Below are 18,184 nucleotides of genomic sequence, written 5' to 3'. Positions count from 1 at the left end.
TTAGCCTGCCTCTGTCTGCAGAGTGTGTGTGTCACCACACCTGGTGGTGACTGTCATTTTTACATTCTAGCATCAACTCTGCTGAAAGATTTGGGGACATAGCTAGACACTAGAAATTGTGATAGACAAGAGCCTTTTAGCAGTGGTCATTGCCAGTAGGGAGGCCATGCATGAAAAGGCTGTAAAGGAGTGTAGGGATAGATATCTGTGCTCCACCTGTGCTGAAATGGCTGGTAGGTCGTTTATGTTCTATCCTCTGGTCATTTTCTCATTGTTTTTGCATATCTGTGTCATTGTGCTGGATTGAAAGGCCTGGTAGATTGCTTTGATCCAGTCCGTTACCTGGCAGTACTTGATAGGGTTGAGCCCCAGGCCTATCCTAGCTGGTAACTGTCTGTAAAGAATATTGGCCAGGTTTTCACACTTTCTCACTGATAGTGAGAAGTACAATGTGTCCTTGCTGGGCAAATCTGTCTCAGGGCATTGCAGACCTGTAGACATTGTAATGGGAAGCATGGCAGTAAGGAGAGGTTGATATTTTCCTGCCTCAGCATCCCCAGTGCCAAGATTACAGATGTGTACCACTATACCCAGTTGAAGATGAATTTAGGTCCTGGACCCTACACTCTGAAGGCCTTCTGCAGGCTTGTGTTTTAAGTTTTTTTTTTTTTTTCCAGAAAATTCAGCTTTCCACACAGTTTGACTTGGTGTGATTTCTTTTGATACCCACAGATGTTGGCTGATGATGCAGAAGCAGGTGCTGAGGACGAGAAGGAGGTGGAAGAGCTGAAGAAGCAAGGCATTAACCCCTTGCCCAAGCCACCTCCTGGCGTGGGGCTCCTGCCCACTCCTCCACGGCCCCCAGGGCCCCCAGCTCCCACCTCTCCTAATGGCAGGCCCATGCAGGGTGGCCCTCCTCCACCACCCCCACCCCCACCCCCACCTCCAGGGCCTCCTCAAATGCCCCTGCCAGCACATGAGCCACTGTCCCCGCAGCAGCTACAGCAGGACATGTACAACAAGAAGATCCCCTCTTTGTTTGAGATTGTGGTGCGGCCCACAGGGCAGCTAGCTGAGAAGCTGGGCGTGAGGTGAGTATACTGCCCACAGAAGCACAGGAGAATGGCTTGGTAGAGCCCGGCCCTTCTTCGAAGTGGTCAGATCCTATTTGGTCTCTTGGCCTCAGGCTTCAAGTGAACATTGCTGGTGTCCTGGGCTGGGTGCCACTACCTTTTTTTCAGCAGCTTCCTCACAAGTACCATTTTCTCCTCTAGGTTCCCTGGACCTGGTGGACCCTCAGGGCCAATGGGTCCTGGCCCTAACATGGGACCCCCAGGGCCAATGGGGGGTCCCATGCATCCTGACATGCATTCTGACATGCATTCTGACATGCACCCTGACATGCATCCTGACATGCATCCTGACATGCACCCTGACATGCACCCTGACATGCATCCTGACATGCCAATGGGTCCTGGCATGAACCCTGGTCCTCCCATGGGTCCTGGTGGTCCCCCGATGATGCCCTATGGTCCTGGAGACTCCCCACACTCGGGAATGATGCCTCCCATCCCACCAGCCCAGAACTTCTATGAGAACTTCTACCCACAGCAAGAAGGCATGGAAATGGAGCCAGGGCTCGTTGGGGATGCAGGTATGTAGGTACCAGCTGGGCTGCAGAGTTGGGCTCATCAAGGCGGGATGGTGGGCAGAAGTGACTTTTCTTCCTTGGTCAAGTCTTACAGCAGCATTCCAATCTCATTCTTGTCTCATGGGTGTTTTCGGTATTGTGGGACCTTTTGCCTTGTGAGAGCAGAACTCTTGTGTTTGTGGTCAGTGTAGGAAGCTGTGCTCACCTGGTATCAGTCAGAAGCAAGCTTTGGGAAACTGTGCTCATGCAAGTGCCCTAGAAAAGGTCTCTCTTCAGGTAATGCTGGGCTTGGTGACTTTGCCTGCCTGACCCCATGACTAGACAGGTTCCTTCCTCTCTTTCCTATGATGTTAACAACCTCAGTGTCAGGACTAAATGTTTGGTTGGCAATAGAATATATATTGCAGCCTCAAAAAGGAGGAGGGACCAGCCGAAGCCCAGAGCTCACAGCACGTGTCCTCTGTCCTTGCTGTGCTTACATTTTAGTAAGAGGGAAACAGAGAGAAGTCAGTTGATTCATTTGCACATGGGCCATTGTTAGAAAATAGCATGGGACAGTGTAAAGGGTGTGGGACATAGCCAAGGCCCTAGCAGGGACAGTCAACTGGAGCTTCTCTGAGAAGGTGGCCAGGTGTCACAGCTGTCCGGCCGTCTGAGGAGAGCAGAAATGCAAGGAGTGTGTGTCAGCTGGCAGTAGTGGTCTTGCCTACTCCATAGAACAGTGGAGGGCCACCGAGACTGGTGGATCACTTCCAGTTCTGGGCCAGCCCTGGATACAGTGAGACTACCAAACAATCAGAACAGTGGAGGAAATCCCCAGGCTTCCATGGAGTTGCCTACAGCAGATTTGCCCAGGTGGTGGCATGGAGCTAGAGACAGGTCATGTGTTTTGTACATGGCACTTTGGAGCCAATGTGACCTGTATGTGCTGTGTAGGGCTGGAAGGAGCATCTTGGAGGATGGGTCCAAGCATAGGCAGACCTTTACCAAAGCTCAGGCTGGTCTGTTGGATGTGAGCATCACTACTGCCTCAAAGCACAAGGAGCCCGTGTGTGGGCTTGAGCAACCATAGTACATGCATGGCATATACGTATGGCAAAGAGTAGGGCTTTAAGAGATGCTGGAAAAGGCAGGCTGCCGAGATTGAGGTACTAGTGCCTGGTCTGCATTAGTTGTCTTGTTGATGGTAGGTGTCGGTATAGAAAGTGAGTTCGTCATATGAGTTCCAGGAGGCACCCTTTAGAGCACAGAGCTGCTGTGGTTTCTTCACACCTATGTGGCCTTCTTGTAATTTGTGTTCTGTGGAGGTGGAGCCTTAGCCTGTGACTGAACATAAATTCGGTCTCATTAGGCTCATGTACTGACCAAATTCAGACTGTGGTAGTAGTCCTCCTTTCACTATGTGTGAATATTTACCAGTTTTGCAGTTTGTGATGTGTGAGTGGGGGGTGCACATGAGCAGAGGGCACCTGTGTGTAGACCAGGTTGACATCAGTTGGCTGTATATATTGAGGCAGAGAATCATTTGAACTTAGATCATCATACTAACTCATTTGAACTTGAAATCACCATTTCAGCTAGTCTGGCTAGCTAGATCTAGGAATACCCTGCCTGCTTCCCAAGCACTGGTATTACAGGCTGTTGCCATGTCTTGCCTTGCTTTATGTCCAGTTGTGCAACAGTAGCACACTGAACCATCTTTCCAGTCCCCAGTGTCTCAAGTTCAACTATTTAAAATACCAGACTGGCTTTCCTGGTAGTATGGGCTACATCTCTGATGCTTCGTATATTGCCCCAGCTAGATAAGAATCCTTACCACATGTGGAAGGAGCAGAGTGGGGCTCTTAACAAACTCTGGCTCACCATTCTACATTCAGGGAGTTGCAGTAAGATAATGGTACTGTGTCTAATGCACGTAGTAGAGCTGGTTGGTGAGGGAGGGAAGACTTGCTGTGGCTATGCAAGGGAATCTGCCTATGTACTCAGTAAGTCTAGTGTCCAGGAACCCTAGAGGACAGAGAGGAGAGAGGGGGTGCCCTGAGCTGAACTGAGGTTCTGATTCTGGGAGATAGAGTGAATTTCTTTCTTACAGGCATGTCCAGCCTGCAGCTTAGGACTGCATGCAGCTGAGAGTAGATGTGAATGCAGACATAACACAGAAATCTTAAACCTAGATGGGCCGATGGTGGCGCACGCCTTTAATCCCAGCACTCGGGAGGCAGAGGCAGGCGGATCTCTGTGAGCTCAAAGCCAGTCTGGTCTACAAGAGCTAGTTCCAGGATAGACTCCAAAGCTACACAGAGAAACTGTGTTAAAAAAAAAAATCTTAAACCTAATAACCTTTATGACTAGGCTGACCATGATGGCTCACATCTTCAGTCCCAGCACTTGAGAGGCAGAGGCAGGTAGATCTCTGAGTTCAAATCCAGCCTGGTCTATTGGAGAGTTTCAGCACCTTTTCGTGCGAGATTATTTTTAGTTTGATTACGTGCTTTCTCAAGCATGAACTTCGTAGATGACAAACATGATGTCAAACAGTTAGACGTGCCTTCAGGAAACCATGAGATAGCACATGGCAGATGAAGAACCAAGCCTGCTTCCTGTGAGGACAGCAGTAGCTACCTAGCCTGAAAGGGATATGGCCTGTCTACAGGGAGTTTCCATCTGAGACATATGCACACAGTTCTGCTGACATCCATAAGCATCCACCATGCCCTCCCTGAGCCTCATCCTTTCCCTGCCAGCTGGCCCACTGTGGGCTCCTGCTGGACTCTCAAGGCACCCAGGCCTGGGGAGGAGGAAGGGACGGGTGGCCATCCTCATCCTCGCACTCGCCACCCAGCTTGGCTTTTCCAACGGAGGCCTTCCCGACACAAACCCTCTTCCCTGCCACAGAGGACTACGGGCACTACGAAGAGCTGCCGGGGCAGCCTGGGGAGCCCCTCTTCCCCGAGCACCCTCTGGAGCCCGACAGCTTCCCCGAGGGAGGGCCCCCAGGCCAGCTGAAGGCGGGCGCCGGTGTCCCCGACTTCCTGCCCTCGGCCCAGAGGGCCCTGTACCTGAGGATCCAGCAGAAGCAGCAGGAGGAGGAGAGAGCGAGGAGGCTGGCTGAGAGCAGCAAGCAGGACCGGGAGAATGAGGAAGGCATGTGTCCCCCGGCAGGGGCCCAGCCGGCTCTGTGCAGGAACGAGGGAGGGCACCTAGGCTGGGTGCTGTGTCTGAAAGAAGCTTAGCAGGGAGGCCTGTCCTGAGCTGCTGCCTCACGCTGAGGAAATGGAGGCCAGGGTTCAGGAGACTCCTGACTCAATAGGAGAGGGTGGTGGGCTGGTTCCTAGCAGAGACAGTGCCCTTCCTGAAGCTTGAGTGACATCTTGTGGCCCGATCCCTGAACACATACTTGGAAATTCAAAGCCAAAGATGGGCCAGCCGGCCATAGAGATACGGATCACCAGTGGTGTAGTCACAGGCTCAAGTGGTCACCTCGGTGGCATCCACCTTAGGGCTGAATGGACCAAGGGTCTCAGGAATTTGGAGCAAACCAGCGGGGACAACAGAAGGAAAGACAAAGTTGGCGGCCCCTCCCTGGTGGCTCAGGTTTCCCTCCTGGCTCTGTTCATGGTTGCACTTGCTCTTTCCTGACCCCTGGACTGTTTTGAGGGTTCTGGGGATGTGTATGTGAGCTGTCAGCATGGCTATTGTCCAGACCTCTAGAGAGGTGACTAGAGCTGATCTGGACCAAACCTGCCTGGAGGGTGGGAAGAGATAGTAGGGCCCTGGGCCCTGAGGCCCAGCCTTACCCTCATGGCACCATACCTCCATTTCCTCATCTGTCCAGTGAGCATGTTGATGATAGGACCTCCTGGGGTTATGTGTGAGTTATTCAGGTCAGACCACCTACCAGGGATGGTACTGGCCTGAGAGAGAAGCCACGATGATGTCAACACCCAGAGCCAGGTTGTGCACCCCTGGCTCCCAGCTGGGGCCATTGGAGATGCTAACTAACAACACAGAACCACACACCAGGGAACCAAGGGGTCCACAGATTTATGGGATGTGGCCATTCATGCCTCCCATTATTGTGCTCTCTCTCAGGTGACACCGGAAACTGGTACTCCAGTGACGAGGATGAGGGGGGAAGCAGTGTCACATCTATCCTCAAGACCTTGAGGCAGCAGACATCAAGCCGACCTCAAGCTTCAGCTGGGGAACCGAGCAGCAGTGGGCTGGGGGATCCCCGCTTGCAGAAGGGACACCCCACAGGAGGCCGGCTGGCTGACCCCAGACTCAGCCGTGACCCCAGACTCAGCCGCCATGCAGAGACTTCAGGAGGGACTGGCCCAGGGGACTCAGGGCCCTCTGACCCTCGGTTGGCTCGTGCCCTGCCCACCTCCAAGACTGAAGGCAGCCTTCATTCCAGCCCTGCGGGCCCCAGCAGTTCAAAAGGACAGAGCACTGCAGAAGAAGAGGAAGGGGAGCGGGCCTTGCGCGAGAAGGCAGTGAACATTCCCCTGGACCCCCTGCCTGGGCACCCACTGCGGGACCCTCGCTCTCAGCTGCAGCAGTTCAGCCACATTAAGAAAGATGTGACCCTGAGCAAGCCAAGCTTTGCCCGCACTGTGCTCTGGAACCCCGAGGACCTGATCCCCCTGCCCATCCCCAAGCAGGACGTGCCCCCGGTCCCTGCTGCCTTGCAGTCCCTGCCTGCCCTGGATCCCAGGCTGCACCGCTCCACACCCCCTGGGCCTCCCAACACCCGGCAGCGTCCAGGCTCCACAGATCCCAGCACATCTGGCTCTAACCTACCTGATTTTGAACTTCTGTCCCGAATCCTTAAGACTGTCAATGTCAACACCCCTGGCCAGAGTGACAAACCCAGCGACCCCAGGGTGCGGAAGACCCCTACTGACCCCAGATTACAGAAGTCAGCAGATCCTGCGTCAACATCCCGTGCAACTAAGCCCTGTTCCACCGAAGCATCACCTCCTGCTGCCAGCCCAAGTGGAGACTCATCCCCACCAGCCACGGCTCCCTATGACCCCCGAGTGCTAGCCGCTGGTGGCCTGGGCCAGGGCAGCAGCAGCGGGCAGAGCAGTGTGCTGAGTGGCATCAGCTTGTATGACCCAAGGACTCCCAATGTAGGTGGCAAAGCTGCAGAGCCAGCCTCCGACATGAGTGCTCAGCCCAAGGGTCCTGAGGGCAACGGCAAGAGCTCAGCCTCCAAGGCAAAAGAGCCCCCGTTTGTCCGCAAGTCTGCCCTGGAGCAGCCAGAGACAGGGAAGGTCAGCGCAGATGGGGCCACAGCCACGGACAGATACAACAGCTACAACCGTCCCCGGCCCAAGGCCACTGCAGCACCTACTGCTGCCTCATCCACCCCGCCCCCTGAGGGGGCCACACCCCAACCTGGAGTGCACAACCTGCCAGTGCCCACCCTCTTTGGGACTGTGAAGCCTGCCCCCAAAACAGGCACAGGAAGCCCATTTGCTGGCAACAGCCCTGCTCGTGAGGGTGAGCAGGATGCAGGGTCCCTGAAGGACGTTTTTAAAGGCTTTGACCCCACAGCCTCCCCCTTTTGCCAGTAGTATCTGTTGGGGCCAATGCTCCCTCCACTCCACCACCCTTCCAGGGTGACATTTAAGGGCAGCAACCAGAGTTACGGGTGGGGGACAGGCAGGGTGTTCTTTCTTAACATTTTTCTTCCTTTTCTTCCTTTTTAAGTAGTACTTTCTTTGAGTCATACATTGTATCTAACCGTCTTGGGTTCTGGTCAGTGCTACAGGCTCCTGGACTCGCTCTGCCTAATGAGCAACTTGTGCCCTGCGTTGGACAGTGGCAAGTCCCCAGCCTGGGGCTTTCCCGGAACTAAGGGAAGCCTGAGTGTCTGGGAAGGCACTGAAAGCCACTCACCCCGTGCTGCCGGGAGATGGACTAAAGCACAGTTGGTGGAAGCTGGTGCAGGAGTTCTAAAGCCCCAGGGTGAGCTGGCCTCTCTTCAGCATGCAACCTGTGACAGCCTGCTTCAGGACAGAGCAACAGAGAAGTGAGAAAATGTCCAGGGGAGAAAAAGGTCCTGGTCCCGGTCCTAACCTGCTCGGGCCTGTGCACCCCACATCCTCCGTCCAGGGTTTGTCCTGAAAGTGATACCCTCTAGCCCTCCAGGAGACTCTGGGTGAGACAGACCTGCAGCCTGTAGGCCTGAGAGGGGTGGGGCAGCCCCTCAGAGCATTCTCCCTCAGTATTACCTGTCCAGTGCCACTGGCCCGACCCTCAAGACAGCTCAAGGATCCGTGGTGTTGCCACCTGCCAGACTCCCATGGAGGAAGGCCAAGGGTGGTCCTGGCAAAGTGTGTCTGCTAGCTGCTTTCATGCGCCTTAGCCGTGTTCCCTGTAGAGTACCAGAAAGTGTTTGCTTTTCCCTCCCAAGCCGACCGAAGCAGGGCATCAGCTGTCTGTTGCGGTGTTGGATTAGTGGGTGCTTTCCAAAAGGGGGCCTGAGGAAACAGTAGAGTCTGGGGCCAAAGTGGTGTGTTGGTCCTTTCTAGGAAAGGAAACTTGGGGTGGGGAGGCCTAAGGCACCTGCCAGATCCCAGTCAGCGGAGGCATTGCCACAGCCTCCCCTACTAGTAACCTTAGGTCTGGCCTTGTCCAGAGCCCCAGGGGAGACTTCCTGTGACCATGTCCCCAAGATTGGATGGGGAACTGGGAAGACCTGCTGCAGGCCTTTCTACTTCTGGGTCACTCACCAAGCCCTAGAGGTCTGCTTTCTTGTAGCCTGCCTTTTCTGTATTGGGTCTCTTGGCTCAGCTGCTTCCTTTTGGTGATAAGGAAACCTGACACAGCCAGTGGGTCCCCTCTGCCTCAGGGGGAGCCAGGCTCCCACGTCCCCATCCACCCCTCCCCTAATACCCTCCACATCCCAAAGAGAAATCCCTTCAAAACAATATTGGGCCTGAAGCTGGGGTGGGAGGGGCTTGTGCCCACAGGCTAACACCCTGCGAGGTCAGTGCACCAAGATCAGGTTGGTTTTGTTTGTCTTTGTGTTTTTTATTTTGTTTTGTTTTCTTAAACAATCATCAATGAGATTTGTCTTTGGACTTCAGCCTTGGCCTCCAAGACTGGGGCCATGGTAAGTGTAGGATAGGAAGAGTAGTGTGGCAGTGTTCGGATCCCACCCCACCCCTTTGAAAGTTCTTTTGTAAAAGCCAGGCTTGGTCGTGCCTACCTGTTATCCCAGCACTCAGGAGGCAGAGGCAGGAGGATCACGAGCTCAAAGCCAGGCTGGTCTACATTAGAAAAACAAAATTTTTCTTTTGTTAAAGGAAAATTAAATGAATTTTTAAATCTGAAATCTGTGGGTGAGAGGAACTATTCCTCCTCTTGGAATAGTCAGCTGAAGACCCTCATGGGACAAGGAACTCCCCTTGAATCGCCAGCAGGCCACACTTTTAAAGAAAAATTGTTCTCTAACCAGGATTGTAACAAAAGTGTAAATAGCATTTCTGAGTTGAAAGTCGATGGTGCAAATATGTATATAACGTACTGTATTTTTACAATGATCGTCGCATGGCTCTCCCGCCCCCTTTTGTACTCAGTATCTGTCTTCCAGAAACCTCACCTGCCTTCTCTCATGTGGTCTCTTAATCCAGTAATTGTATTACTGCCATTAAAGGATGCAGTTATTTTAAACAGCCTGCCAGTCTGGTCTCATTTCTGCCCTGCCAGAGAGCAAACAAGGCGGGGGTGGGTGTAGCAGGGCTCTCAGTTGTTTCCGTACAGTGAGCCAAGCCCAGGACTTCGTGCCCGCCACATCCCCAGCTCCCAGATACTCAACAATAGCCAGACCCGCACAGGCATGTGATCCTAGCACTTGGAAGGCTGAGGCAGGAGAATGATGAGTTTGAGGCCACCTTAGGCTAGACCTGAAGTAAAGTAAGGGAAAAACCTTGAACTCCTGTTCCTCCTGCCTTCCCTTTCTGTGTGCCGGGGTTCCAGGTGCACACTACCAAGCCCCACTTTGTCTCTGTGAGCACACGGATGTATGTGTATAGAAACATGTAGGTACGTACACACACCTACAGATAAAGATGGTTCAGCTTGGCTTTTGACACTAGAGTGTGCCTATTCGGTGTACTTTGAATTTGGATCTTTTCTCTGGCTAGCAATCCTGAATTTTTGTTTGTTTGTCTTGGTGTTTTGTTTTTGAGGCAGGGTTTCATTGGTTTTCAGTTCATATAGCTAGAACTCATGGCTTTCCTGTCTTCCTAGTGCTAAGATCACAGGCATATGCTATATCCTCAGCCCAGCAGTACACAGTCACATTTGCAAAGCTGGGATGGGGAAGAGAGTTGCAGCTGGAAGCCAGACATGAGGCCTTCATCACCAATCAAGGCAGGTTTGTGTCAGGTGCTTGTGCCCTGAGCATGCTAAAGTAAGATGTGCTCACGGCTCTAAAGGGGCTTAGATATAATGATACTGTTTCTTGTTTGTTTGTTTGAGACATGGTTCACCTGTGAAAGCCTAGGCTGGCCTTATAAACTTCCTGCATGCAATTGCTCTGTCTCATCTCCCATAGACTGTGATCATAGATGTACCTCACCAAGCCCAGCTATTTATGGCTTTTTATTTTATTTTTTCGAGACAGGGTTTCTTTGTAACTTTAGAGTCTGTCCTGGAACTCACTCTGTAGACCAGGCTGGCCATCTGTCTCTGCCTCCCAAATGCTGGGGTTAAAGGCATGCACCACAACCGCCCAGCAACGTAGCTATTTTTAATTAAAGATTTACTTTCTATTTTCCGTGCATAAAAGGGTTTTGCCTGCATTCATATCTATGTCCTTGATGCCTTCAGAGGCCAGAAAAGGGCATTGCATCCTAGAACTGGATTTTGAACTGCCATTTGGGTGGTAGGTGAAGCCTGGATCCTCTGGAAAAGCAACCAGTGCTCTTAAAAGTATATTTGGTAGTGGCACAAACCTTTAATCCCAGCACTTGGGAGGCAGAGACAGGCAGATCTCTATAAATTTGAGGCCAGTCTGATCTACAGAGCAAGTTCCAGGACAGGCTCCAAAGCTACACAGAGAAACCCTGTCTTAGAAAAGAAAACCATAATTTAAAAATAAATTTAAAACCCAACAAAATAACTCATGGACTTGGCTTAACACATTTTCTCTAAATGTTCTAGAATGTGAGAGGTCAAAGATGAAGGTTCCTGTAGATTCAGTCCTTGGTAAAGGCTCTTCCTGACTTGCCTAGGTCACATCTGATTTTTTTTAAAACTTATTTATTATGTGTACAGTGTTCTGTCTGCATGCATGCCTGCTGGTCAGAAGAGGGCGCCAGATCTCATTACAGATGGTTGCGAATCACCATGTGGGTGCTGGGAATTGAACTCAGGACCTCTGGAAGAGCAGCCAGTGCTCTTAACCTCTGAGCCATCTCTCCAGCCCACATCTGATTGTCTTTACCGGGTCTCTTCCTAAGTGCATGTAGGGTAAGGGAGCAGGCGACAGGGAGGGCAGAGGAGCACTCTAGTGTCTCATAAGACATTGAGCCTGTTAGACTGGGTTCCCACCCTCAAGACTAGAACATTGGTTCTGAACCTGTGGGTCACGGCCCTTTGAGGAGGACGTATGTCAGACATTCTGCATTCAGACATTTACATTATGATTCATAATAATAGTAACAAAATTGCAGTTATGAAGTAGCAGTGAAAATATATTATGGTTGGGGTCACCACAACATGAGGGACTGAATTACAGGGTCGCAGCATTAGGAAGGTTGAGAAGCACTACTCTGGAGTCACCTCATCCACCACTCACATGTGAAGTCACAGTGTCTTTAACACCCTTGGGCCTCCTTCATGTGTCCCCAGGCAGAAAGAGTGACAGGAAGCAAGCAAGGGGCTTGTGACGTTCTCCCGCACTCAAAAGCCAAGTATTCATCTTTTTTTCAAGATGATCTTGTAGCCCAGGCTAGCTTTAACAGGTGGTCCTCCAGCCTCCATCTTCCAAGTTCTAGGATCACAGGTGTATAACTTCATTCCTATGTATTTCCTGTTATTTGTGCCCCCCCCCCAAGAGTAAGTAGACTGTAGATGCTTTGTGTCAGCTTCCTGGTCCCTTCCATCTCTCCCCTACTTTGGCTGTTCTTTATTTATTTTGCTGTTTTTTGAGACAAGGTCTCTTCAATGTAACCCTGGCTGTCCTGGATCTCCCTCTAGACCAGACTGGCCTCACACTCACAGTGATCCTCCTGCCTCTGCCTCAGTACTGGGATTACAGGTGTGCACCACTTTCCCACTTGGCTTTCTCTCTGTTTCTTGAGCCAGGATCTCTCAGACTGTACAGCTGCAGATGGCTGTGAATTTCTGATCCCTCTGCCTTCTGGTTTTCCAATGCTAAGATTACTGTTGTATCCACCAGACCCCAATATGTAGTAGTGCTGGGTGTGAAGCCCAGGATTCAGCTTATTCTGGGGATCCCCTGTCTCTGCTGCTATGCACTGGGGTTACAGGTAGAGTGTCATGTCTGTAGTGGTCTGTCCTATCCCTTTAAGAGACAAGCCTGGGGCTGGAGAGATGGCTCAGCGGTTTAGAGCACTTACTGCTCTTCCAAAGGTCCTGAGTTCAATTCCCAGCAACCACATGGTGGCTCACAACCATCTGTAATGAGGTCTGGTGCCCTCTTCTGGCCTGCAGGTATACACACAGACAGAATATTGTATACATAATAAAGTAAATAAATGTTTTTTAAAAAAAAGACAAGCCCTGCCCACCCCCACCCCCACTGCTGAGGCAGGTATATCTTTCTTTCTGTCTCTCCCAGGAAGAGGTAGTTGCTGTTCTGGCTCTCCCCCCCCCGCCATTTCTCTCTCTCTGTCTCTCTCTCTGTCTCTGTTTCTCTCTCTCTCTCTCTCGTTCTGCTTTTCCCCTATCTCCCCTTTTCCCTTACCCCTCCGTAACCCACTAAATAAATACCCACTTCCTCTGCATGGCATGCCTATCCTTGGTCTCTTGCCCACCATGCGGCTCCATTCCTGGGACTTGCCTGCCTTCATGGTCTGCCCTGTGGTCACAGGACCTGCAGTGTGATCTCATGGCTACCACTCCGCTGCCACTCGAGGACAGCGTAGCCTTTTTATTTAAGCCATAACAGTGTTTGTCCAGCGTTTAAGTGGGTAATGGGGATTCAGACTTGTGTTCTTACGTTTTCACAGCAAGTGCTCTACCCCCCAAACCATTTCCTCAGACCTCGGAATTATTTATCTGAGTTCCAGAAAAACGTTTCCATGTGGCACTACGAGGGCAGAGAAGGAGAGTGGAGTCCCTGCATAGCAGAAGGGTGGAATTCGTAGTTTCAATAAATTCACTTTTGAATCGAAACGACCTGGGTATAGTAGTGCAGTCCTACAATGCTACACTTGGGAGGCAGAGGCAGGAGGATGAGTGCAAGTCCAAGGCCAGCCTGACCTACATAGTGAGTGAATGGTTAGGAAGGCAGTCAAGCATAGGGAATAGAGTTCAGCAACCTCTTGGCCAAGTTTGGTTCTGTGTGATAGTTTGCATTCTGACTAATAAAGCTTGCCTGGAGATAAGAGGGTGGAGCTAGCTACTAGTTAACCATAGAAGCTGGGCAGTGGTGACTCACGCCTTGAATCCCAGCGCTTGGAAGGAGGAAGGAACTGGCCACTACTGCCGGTTCTTTGATCTTTCAGGTTTTTGCCCTGAGAGCTCTTGGTTTTTATTGATAAAAACTAATTAGGATCACGCTTCAGTTTAGGAACTCCACTTGGTTTGGACTATGCGTGCAACCTTCTTCAAACAGTGTACTGGACACCCAAGACCATCGCCTGTATCTGCGCACAGGCCCTATTAATGATGCACCTAGCAACCCTTAGCATCCTGGGGTCCCCACCAGGATGGTAATTTTCCATGTAAACAAGGGAAGTAAGTTACTCCCATTTGCAAACCCTTGGTAGCACCATGTTCCTACTCAACCACAAGCTAGGAACTATGGACAGTGGATGAGCTGATGTGCTCTGAGCTTATTTGCTGCTTGCAGTAAACTGTGTCTTCTCCCCCTAAGTAAAATATAAGGGAGGGCAGAGGCAGGCAGGTCTCTGAATCTGGGGCCAGCCTGTTCTACATAGTGAGTTTCATAGTAAGACCCTGTCTCAACAAAAATCACCAGGGGGCCTGGAATCATTGCACAGACATTAAGAACACCCACAGCTCTTACAACACCCTAGATCAGTTCCCAGGACCCATGAAGCACCTCTGCCTCCAGGTCTGAGAAATCAGACTACCTGCCCCGGCCTCGGTGGGCACTATCAAGCACAAAACACACAGGCATACATTTTGTAACTATTTTTCTCTATTTTATGAGTGTTTTTATGTCTATCCATGCAGAACGCAGGATGTGCATGCCTGTTGCGGCCAGAAAAGGGCACTGGATCCCCTGGAACTAGAGTTACAGATGATTCTGAGTCTCATGTGGGTGCTGGGAATGGAACCGTGGCGTCCTCTACAAGAGCAGTGAGTGCTCTTAACTGCTACATTGTCTTCCCAGCCCCTACACACATACTTTTAAGAAAAATAACTAATTAATTAGCCAGGCAGTGGTGGCGCAAACCTTTAATCCCAGCATTTGGGAGGCAGAGGCGGTGGGTCTCTGTGAGTTCAAGACCAGCCTGGTCTACGTCGTGAGTATTAGGACAGCCAAGTGCTACACAGAGAAACCCTGTCCCAAAAACCAGAGAAACTTAATTAAATAAAAAAATATTAGCAGAGTATAGTTACTCTACTGACCTGCAGAGCCGCATATGTGCCCCTCCTTCCTGTGACACTGCCCATTGTTTGAGTGAGACACACACACACACACACATCCTCTAGGCCTGCATATTTGACCACTTGGTGGTTTCAATCACACACACACACACACACACACACACACACACACACACCCTCTAGGCTTGCATATTTGAACACTTGGTGGTTTCAATCACACACACACACACACACACACACACACACACATCCTCTAGGCCTGCATATTTGACCACTTGGTGGTTTCAATCACACACACACACACACACACACACACACACACACACACCCTCTAGGCTTGCATATTTGAACACTTGGTGGTTTCAATCACACACACACACACACACACACACACCCTCTAGGCTTGCATATTTGAACACTTGGTGGTTTCAATCACACACACACACACACACACACACACCCTCTAGGCTTGCATATTTGAACACTTGGTGGTTTCAATCACACACACACACACACACACACACACACACACACACACACACCCTCTAGGCTTGCATATTTGACCACTTGGTGGTTTCAATAACACACACACACACACACACACACACACACACACCCTCTAGGCTTGCATATTTGAACACTTGGTGGTTTCAATCGCACACACACACACACACACACACACACACACACACACACACCCTCTAGGCCTGCATATTTGAACACTTGGCCCCCAGCTGGTTATTCTGTCAGGGAAAGTTTAGGTGGTCCAGCCTTGATGAATCAAGTCATCACTGGGGGCAGGGCTTCGAGTCTATGGCCTTACCCCATTTCCAGTTTTCTCTCTCTGCTTCCTACTTGTAGCTGAGGTGGGATCGCTAAGTTCCCCGTACCTGCAGCTGTTCTCACCATGATGGAATCTTATCCCTCTATAACTGTGAGTCCAAATAAATTCCCCTAAACTGCCTTGGCTATGGTGTTTCATCTGAGCAACAGAAAGGTAACTGAGGTCCTGTGTGTCCTATAGGACAGTGCTCTTGGAGAACCCAGCCTCGCCGATGGTGTCGGGGGAACAGTGGCCTTGTGTATGAGTTGGTTGTCCTAATGTCATGCTTGCCTTCGTTCTCATAAGTTCTCTGAACTGCTCCCCAAATGAGCACCAGCATGTGACTGCATAAAGTCCCAGGGGCTGAAATAGAACCCAAGGCCTACCAGGCTCCTGGCCCCTCTGGTAGATTCTAGGTAGGTACTTTCCCAACAGAGCCATGCCCCAACCCAAGAACACCTCGCTCTTTCTTTTTGGCATAGAGATTAAGTCTAGAATAGTAAATCACACATTTAATCCCAGCATTTCAGACACAGAGGCAGGTGGATTTCTGCGAGTTCCAGTCTAGAATAGTCAGTAAGGAAAGAATCTAACAGTGGTCACAGTTGATCAACTACTCTAGACTGGAACTCAGAGAAATTTCTCTGTCTCTGCATCTAAAGTGCTGTGTTTTAAGGTGTGAGTTACACCCAACTCTAGATAAATTTGTGTTTGCCTTTTTTTTGGCGGCAGGGGTGGGGTGAGACAGGGTGTCTCTGTGGTTTTGGAGCCTGTCCTGGAACTAGCTCTTGTAGACCAGGCTGGCCTCAAACTCACAGAGATCCGCCTGCCTATGCCTTCCGAGTGCTGGATTAAAGGTGTGCGCCACCACTGCCCAAATGTTTGTTTTTTTAAATTTAAATCTTTCAGATGGGCAGCAGGGGTGGCACACGCCTTTAATCCCAGCACTTGGGAGGCAGAGGCAGGCAGATCTCCGTGAGTTTGAGGCCAGCCTGGTCTACAGAGTGAGTTCCAGGAAAGCCAAGACTACGCAGAGAAACCCTGTCTTGAAAAGAAAAAATAAATAAAGGAAAAGAAAAACGTAAAGCCTGCCACTACCCAGCCTGCACTGCTCTGCAGTGGGCTGGTGTGTTGACATGTTTGCAGCCTGCATTGCTCTGCAGTGGGCTCTGCAGTGGACTGGTGTGTTCACATGTTTGCAGCCTGCACTGCTCTGCAGTGGGCTCTGCAGTGGGCTGGTGTGTTGACATGTTTGCAGCCTGCACTGCTCTGCAGTGGACTGGTGTGTTGACATGTTTGCAGCCTGCACTGCTCTGCAGTGGGCTCTGCAGTGGGCTGGTGTGTTGACATGTTTGCAGCCTGCATTGCTCTGCAGTGGGCTCTGCAGTGGACTGGTGTGTTGACATGTTTGCAGCCTGCATTGCTCTGCAGTGGACTGGTGTGTTGACATGTTTCCAGTCTGCATTGCTCTGCAGTGGGCTGGTGTGTTGACATGTTTGCAGCCTGCATTGCTCTGCAGTGGACTGGTGTGTTCACATGTTTCCAGTCTGCATTGCTCTGCAGTGGGCTGGTGTGTTGACATGTTTCCAGTCTGCATTGCTCTGCAGTGGGCTGGTGTGTTGACATGTTTGCAGCCTGCATTGCTCTGCAGTGGACTGGTGTGTTCACATGTTTGCAGCCTGCATTGCTCTGCAGTGGGCTCTGCAGTGGGCTGGTGTGTTGACATGTTTCCAGTCTGCACTGCTCTGCAGTGGGCTGGTGTGTTGACATGTTTCCAGTCTGCACTGTTCTGCAGTGGGCTGGTGTGTTGACATGTTTCTAGAGGTCCTCAGTTAATTCTCCTTCAGCCTCAGGCCTAATGACCAACCAGCCACAGGTGAAATCTCTTTAAGGAGGTTTTGCTTTCCCTGCCCTGACCCTGCCTGGCATTCAGATGGTTATTATTCTTTCCTCTTTCTTCTAGGCACAAACCCAGAGCATTTCCCTAGCCAAAGAATGTGAAAAATTCTGTCCCTGGTGTTTTCGGTTCTCATTTAAGTCTAGTGTGGAATGTTCCCTGCAAGGAGCAGGGCAGCTGGCTGCCCATCTCAACCCTCTCCTCCCCAGGCATCCACCCTCTCCTCCCCTGAATCTCAAGCCCTTAGCTGGGCCCATAGCTCAATTAGTAAAGAACCCTTGCTCAACGGGCCCTGTGCTCCCTCCCCAGCAACCACATAAAACAGGCATGAAGCTACAGGCCTATAATCCCAGCAGTCAGAAGGTAAAGGCAGGAGGATCAGGAATTCAAAGTTGTTCTCAAGTCACGGAGCAAGTTCAAGGCAAAGCTGGACGATAGGATGCCCTGTCTGGAAAGAAACATTCAAGTGGTAAATGAAGGAATAGATACCACGAGTGTTCTGAACTGGGCACTGCGAGAGACATTTGCTTAGACCCCAGCCCTCCTGAGCCTGAGACAGGCGGATCAAGTTCAAGGCCAGTCTGTACTGTGCAGTACCAGGCTAGCCTAGGCTACATAGGGTACACACATACATTAAACCAAAGACTGAGGGTGTAGAACACTTTCATACCATATGCAAAGCCTTGTGTCTCAGCCTCAATACTGGAAAAAAGAATACAATGCTCCCAGCGTGATCTCCAAGACCCCTGGGAGCTGGTCCTCCTTCCTCCACTGTCTCTGGCTTCCTCTCTTTGACGTCACTGTGCTGTGGTTCTGCTGACTGCCCGGCTAACGCACCAGGCAAACACCAGCCACAGGGCCTTCATACACGACGTCTTCTTTGCCTCAGGTCGCCTTTTCCTCGTCCCAGCCTGGCTGACTCCTTCTCAGAGAGCTGATCTTATGTCACTCTCCCCTGTTTTATTCAAGACAAGGTTTCTCTGTGTAGCTCTGTCTGTCCCGGAACTTACTGTGTAGATATAATGTGTGT

At 50.9% G+C, this 18,184-nt stretch overlaps 1 protein-coding gene across 11 annotated transcripts in view; it reads left to right on the top strand.

Annotated features, from left to right (window-relative positions):
• Positions 1 to 9,337, top strand: part of Zc3h4 (zinc finger CCCH-type containing 4) — a 40,073-nt gene extending 30,736 nt beyond the window's left edge. For 8 of the 11 annotated variants that reach the window (XM_075990842.1, XM_075990870.1, XM_075990879.1 and 5 more), the window contains 4 exons: positions 733 to 1,091; positions 1,275 to 1,654; positions 4,547 to 4,795; positions 5,744 to 9,337. In XM_075990842.1, coding sequence (XP_075846957.1) covers positions 733 to 1,091; positions 1,275 to 1,654; positions 4,547 to 4,795; positions 5,744 to 7,233 — 2,478 coding nt within the window. In that variant the 3' untranslated portion in view covers positions 7,234 to 9,337. The remainder of the gene's footprint in view (positions 1 to 732; positions 1,092 to 1,274; positions 1,655 to 4,546; positions 4,796 to 5,743) is intronic. The other 3 variants (XM_075990912.1, XM_075990929.1, XM_075990922.1) reach the window with 1 other exon arrangement.
• The last annotated feature ends 8,847 nt before the right edge of the window (positions 9,338 to 18,184 follow it).

This window comes from Microtus pennsylvanicus, chromosome 1 (genome assembly GCF_037038515.1).
Source record: "Microtus pennsylvanicus isolate mMicPen1 chromosome 1, mMicPen1.hap1, whole genome shotgun sequence".
NCBI lineage: Eukaryota > Metazoa > Chordata > Mammalia > Rodentia > Cricetidae > Microtus > Microtus pennsylvanicus.
The sequence above is the reverse complement of the archived record's forward strand: the minus strand, read 5'-3'. Positions and strand labels throughout refer to the sequence as shown.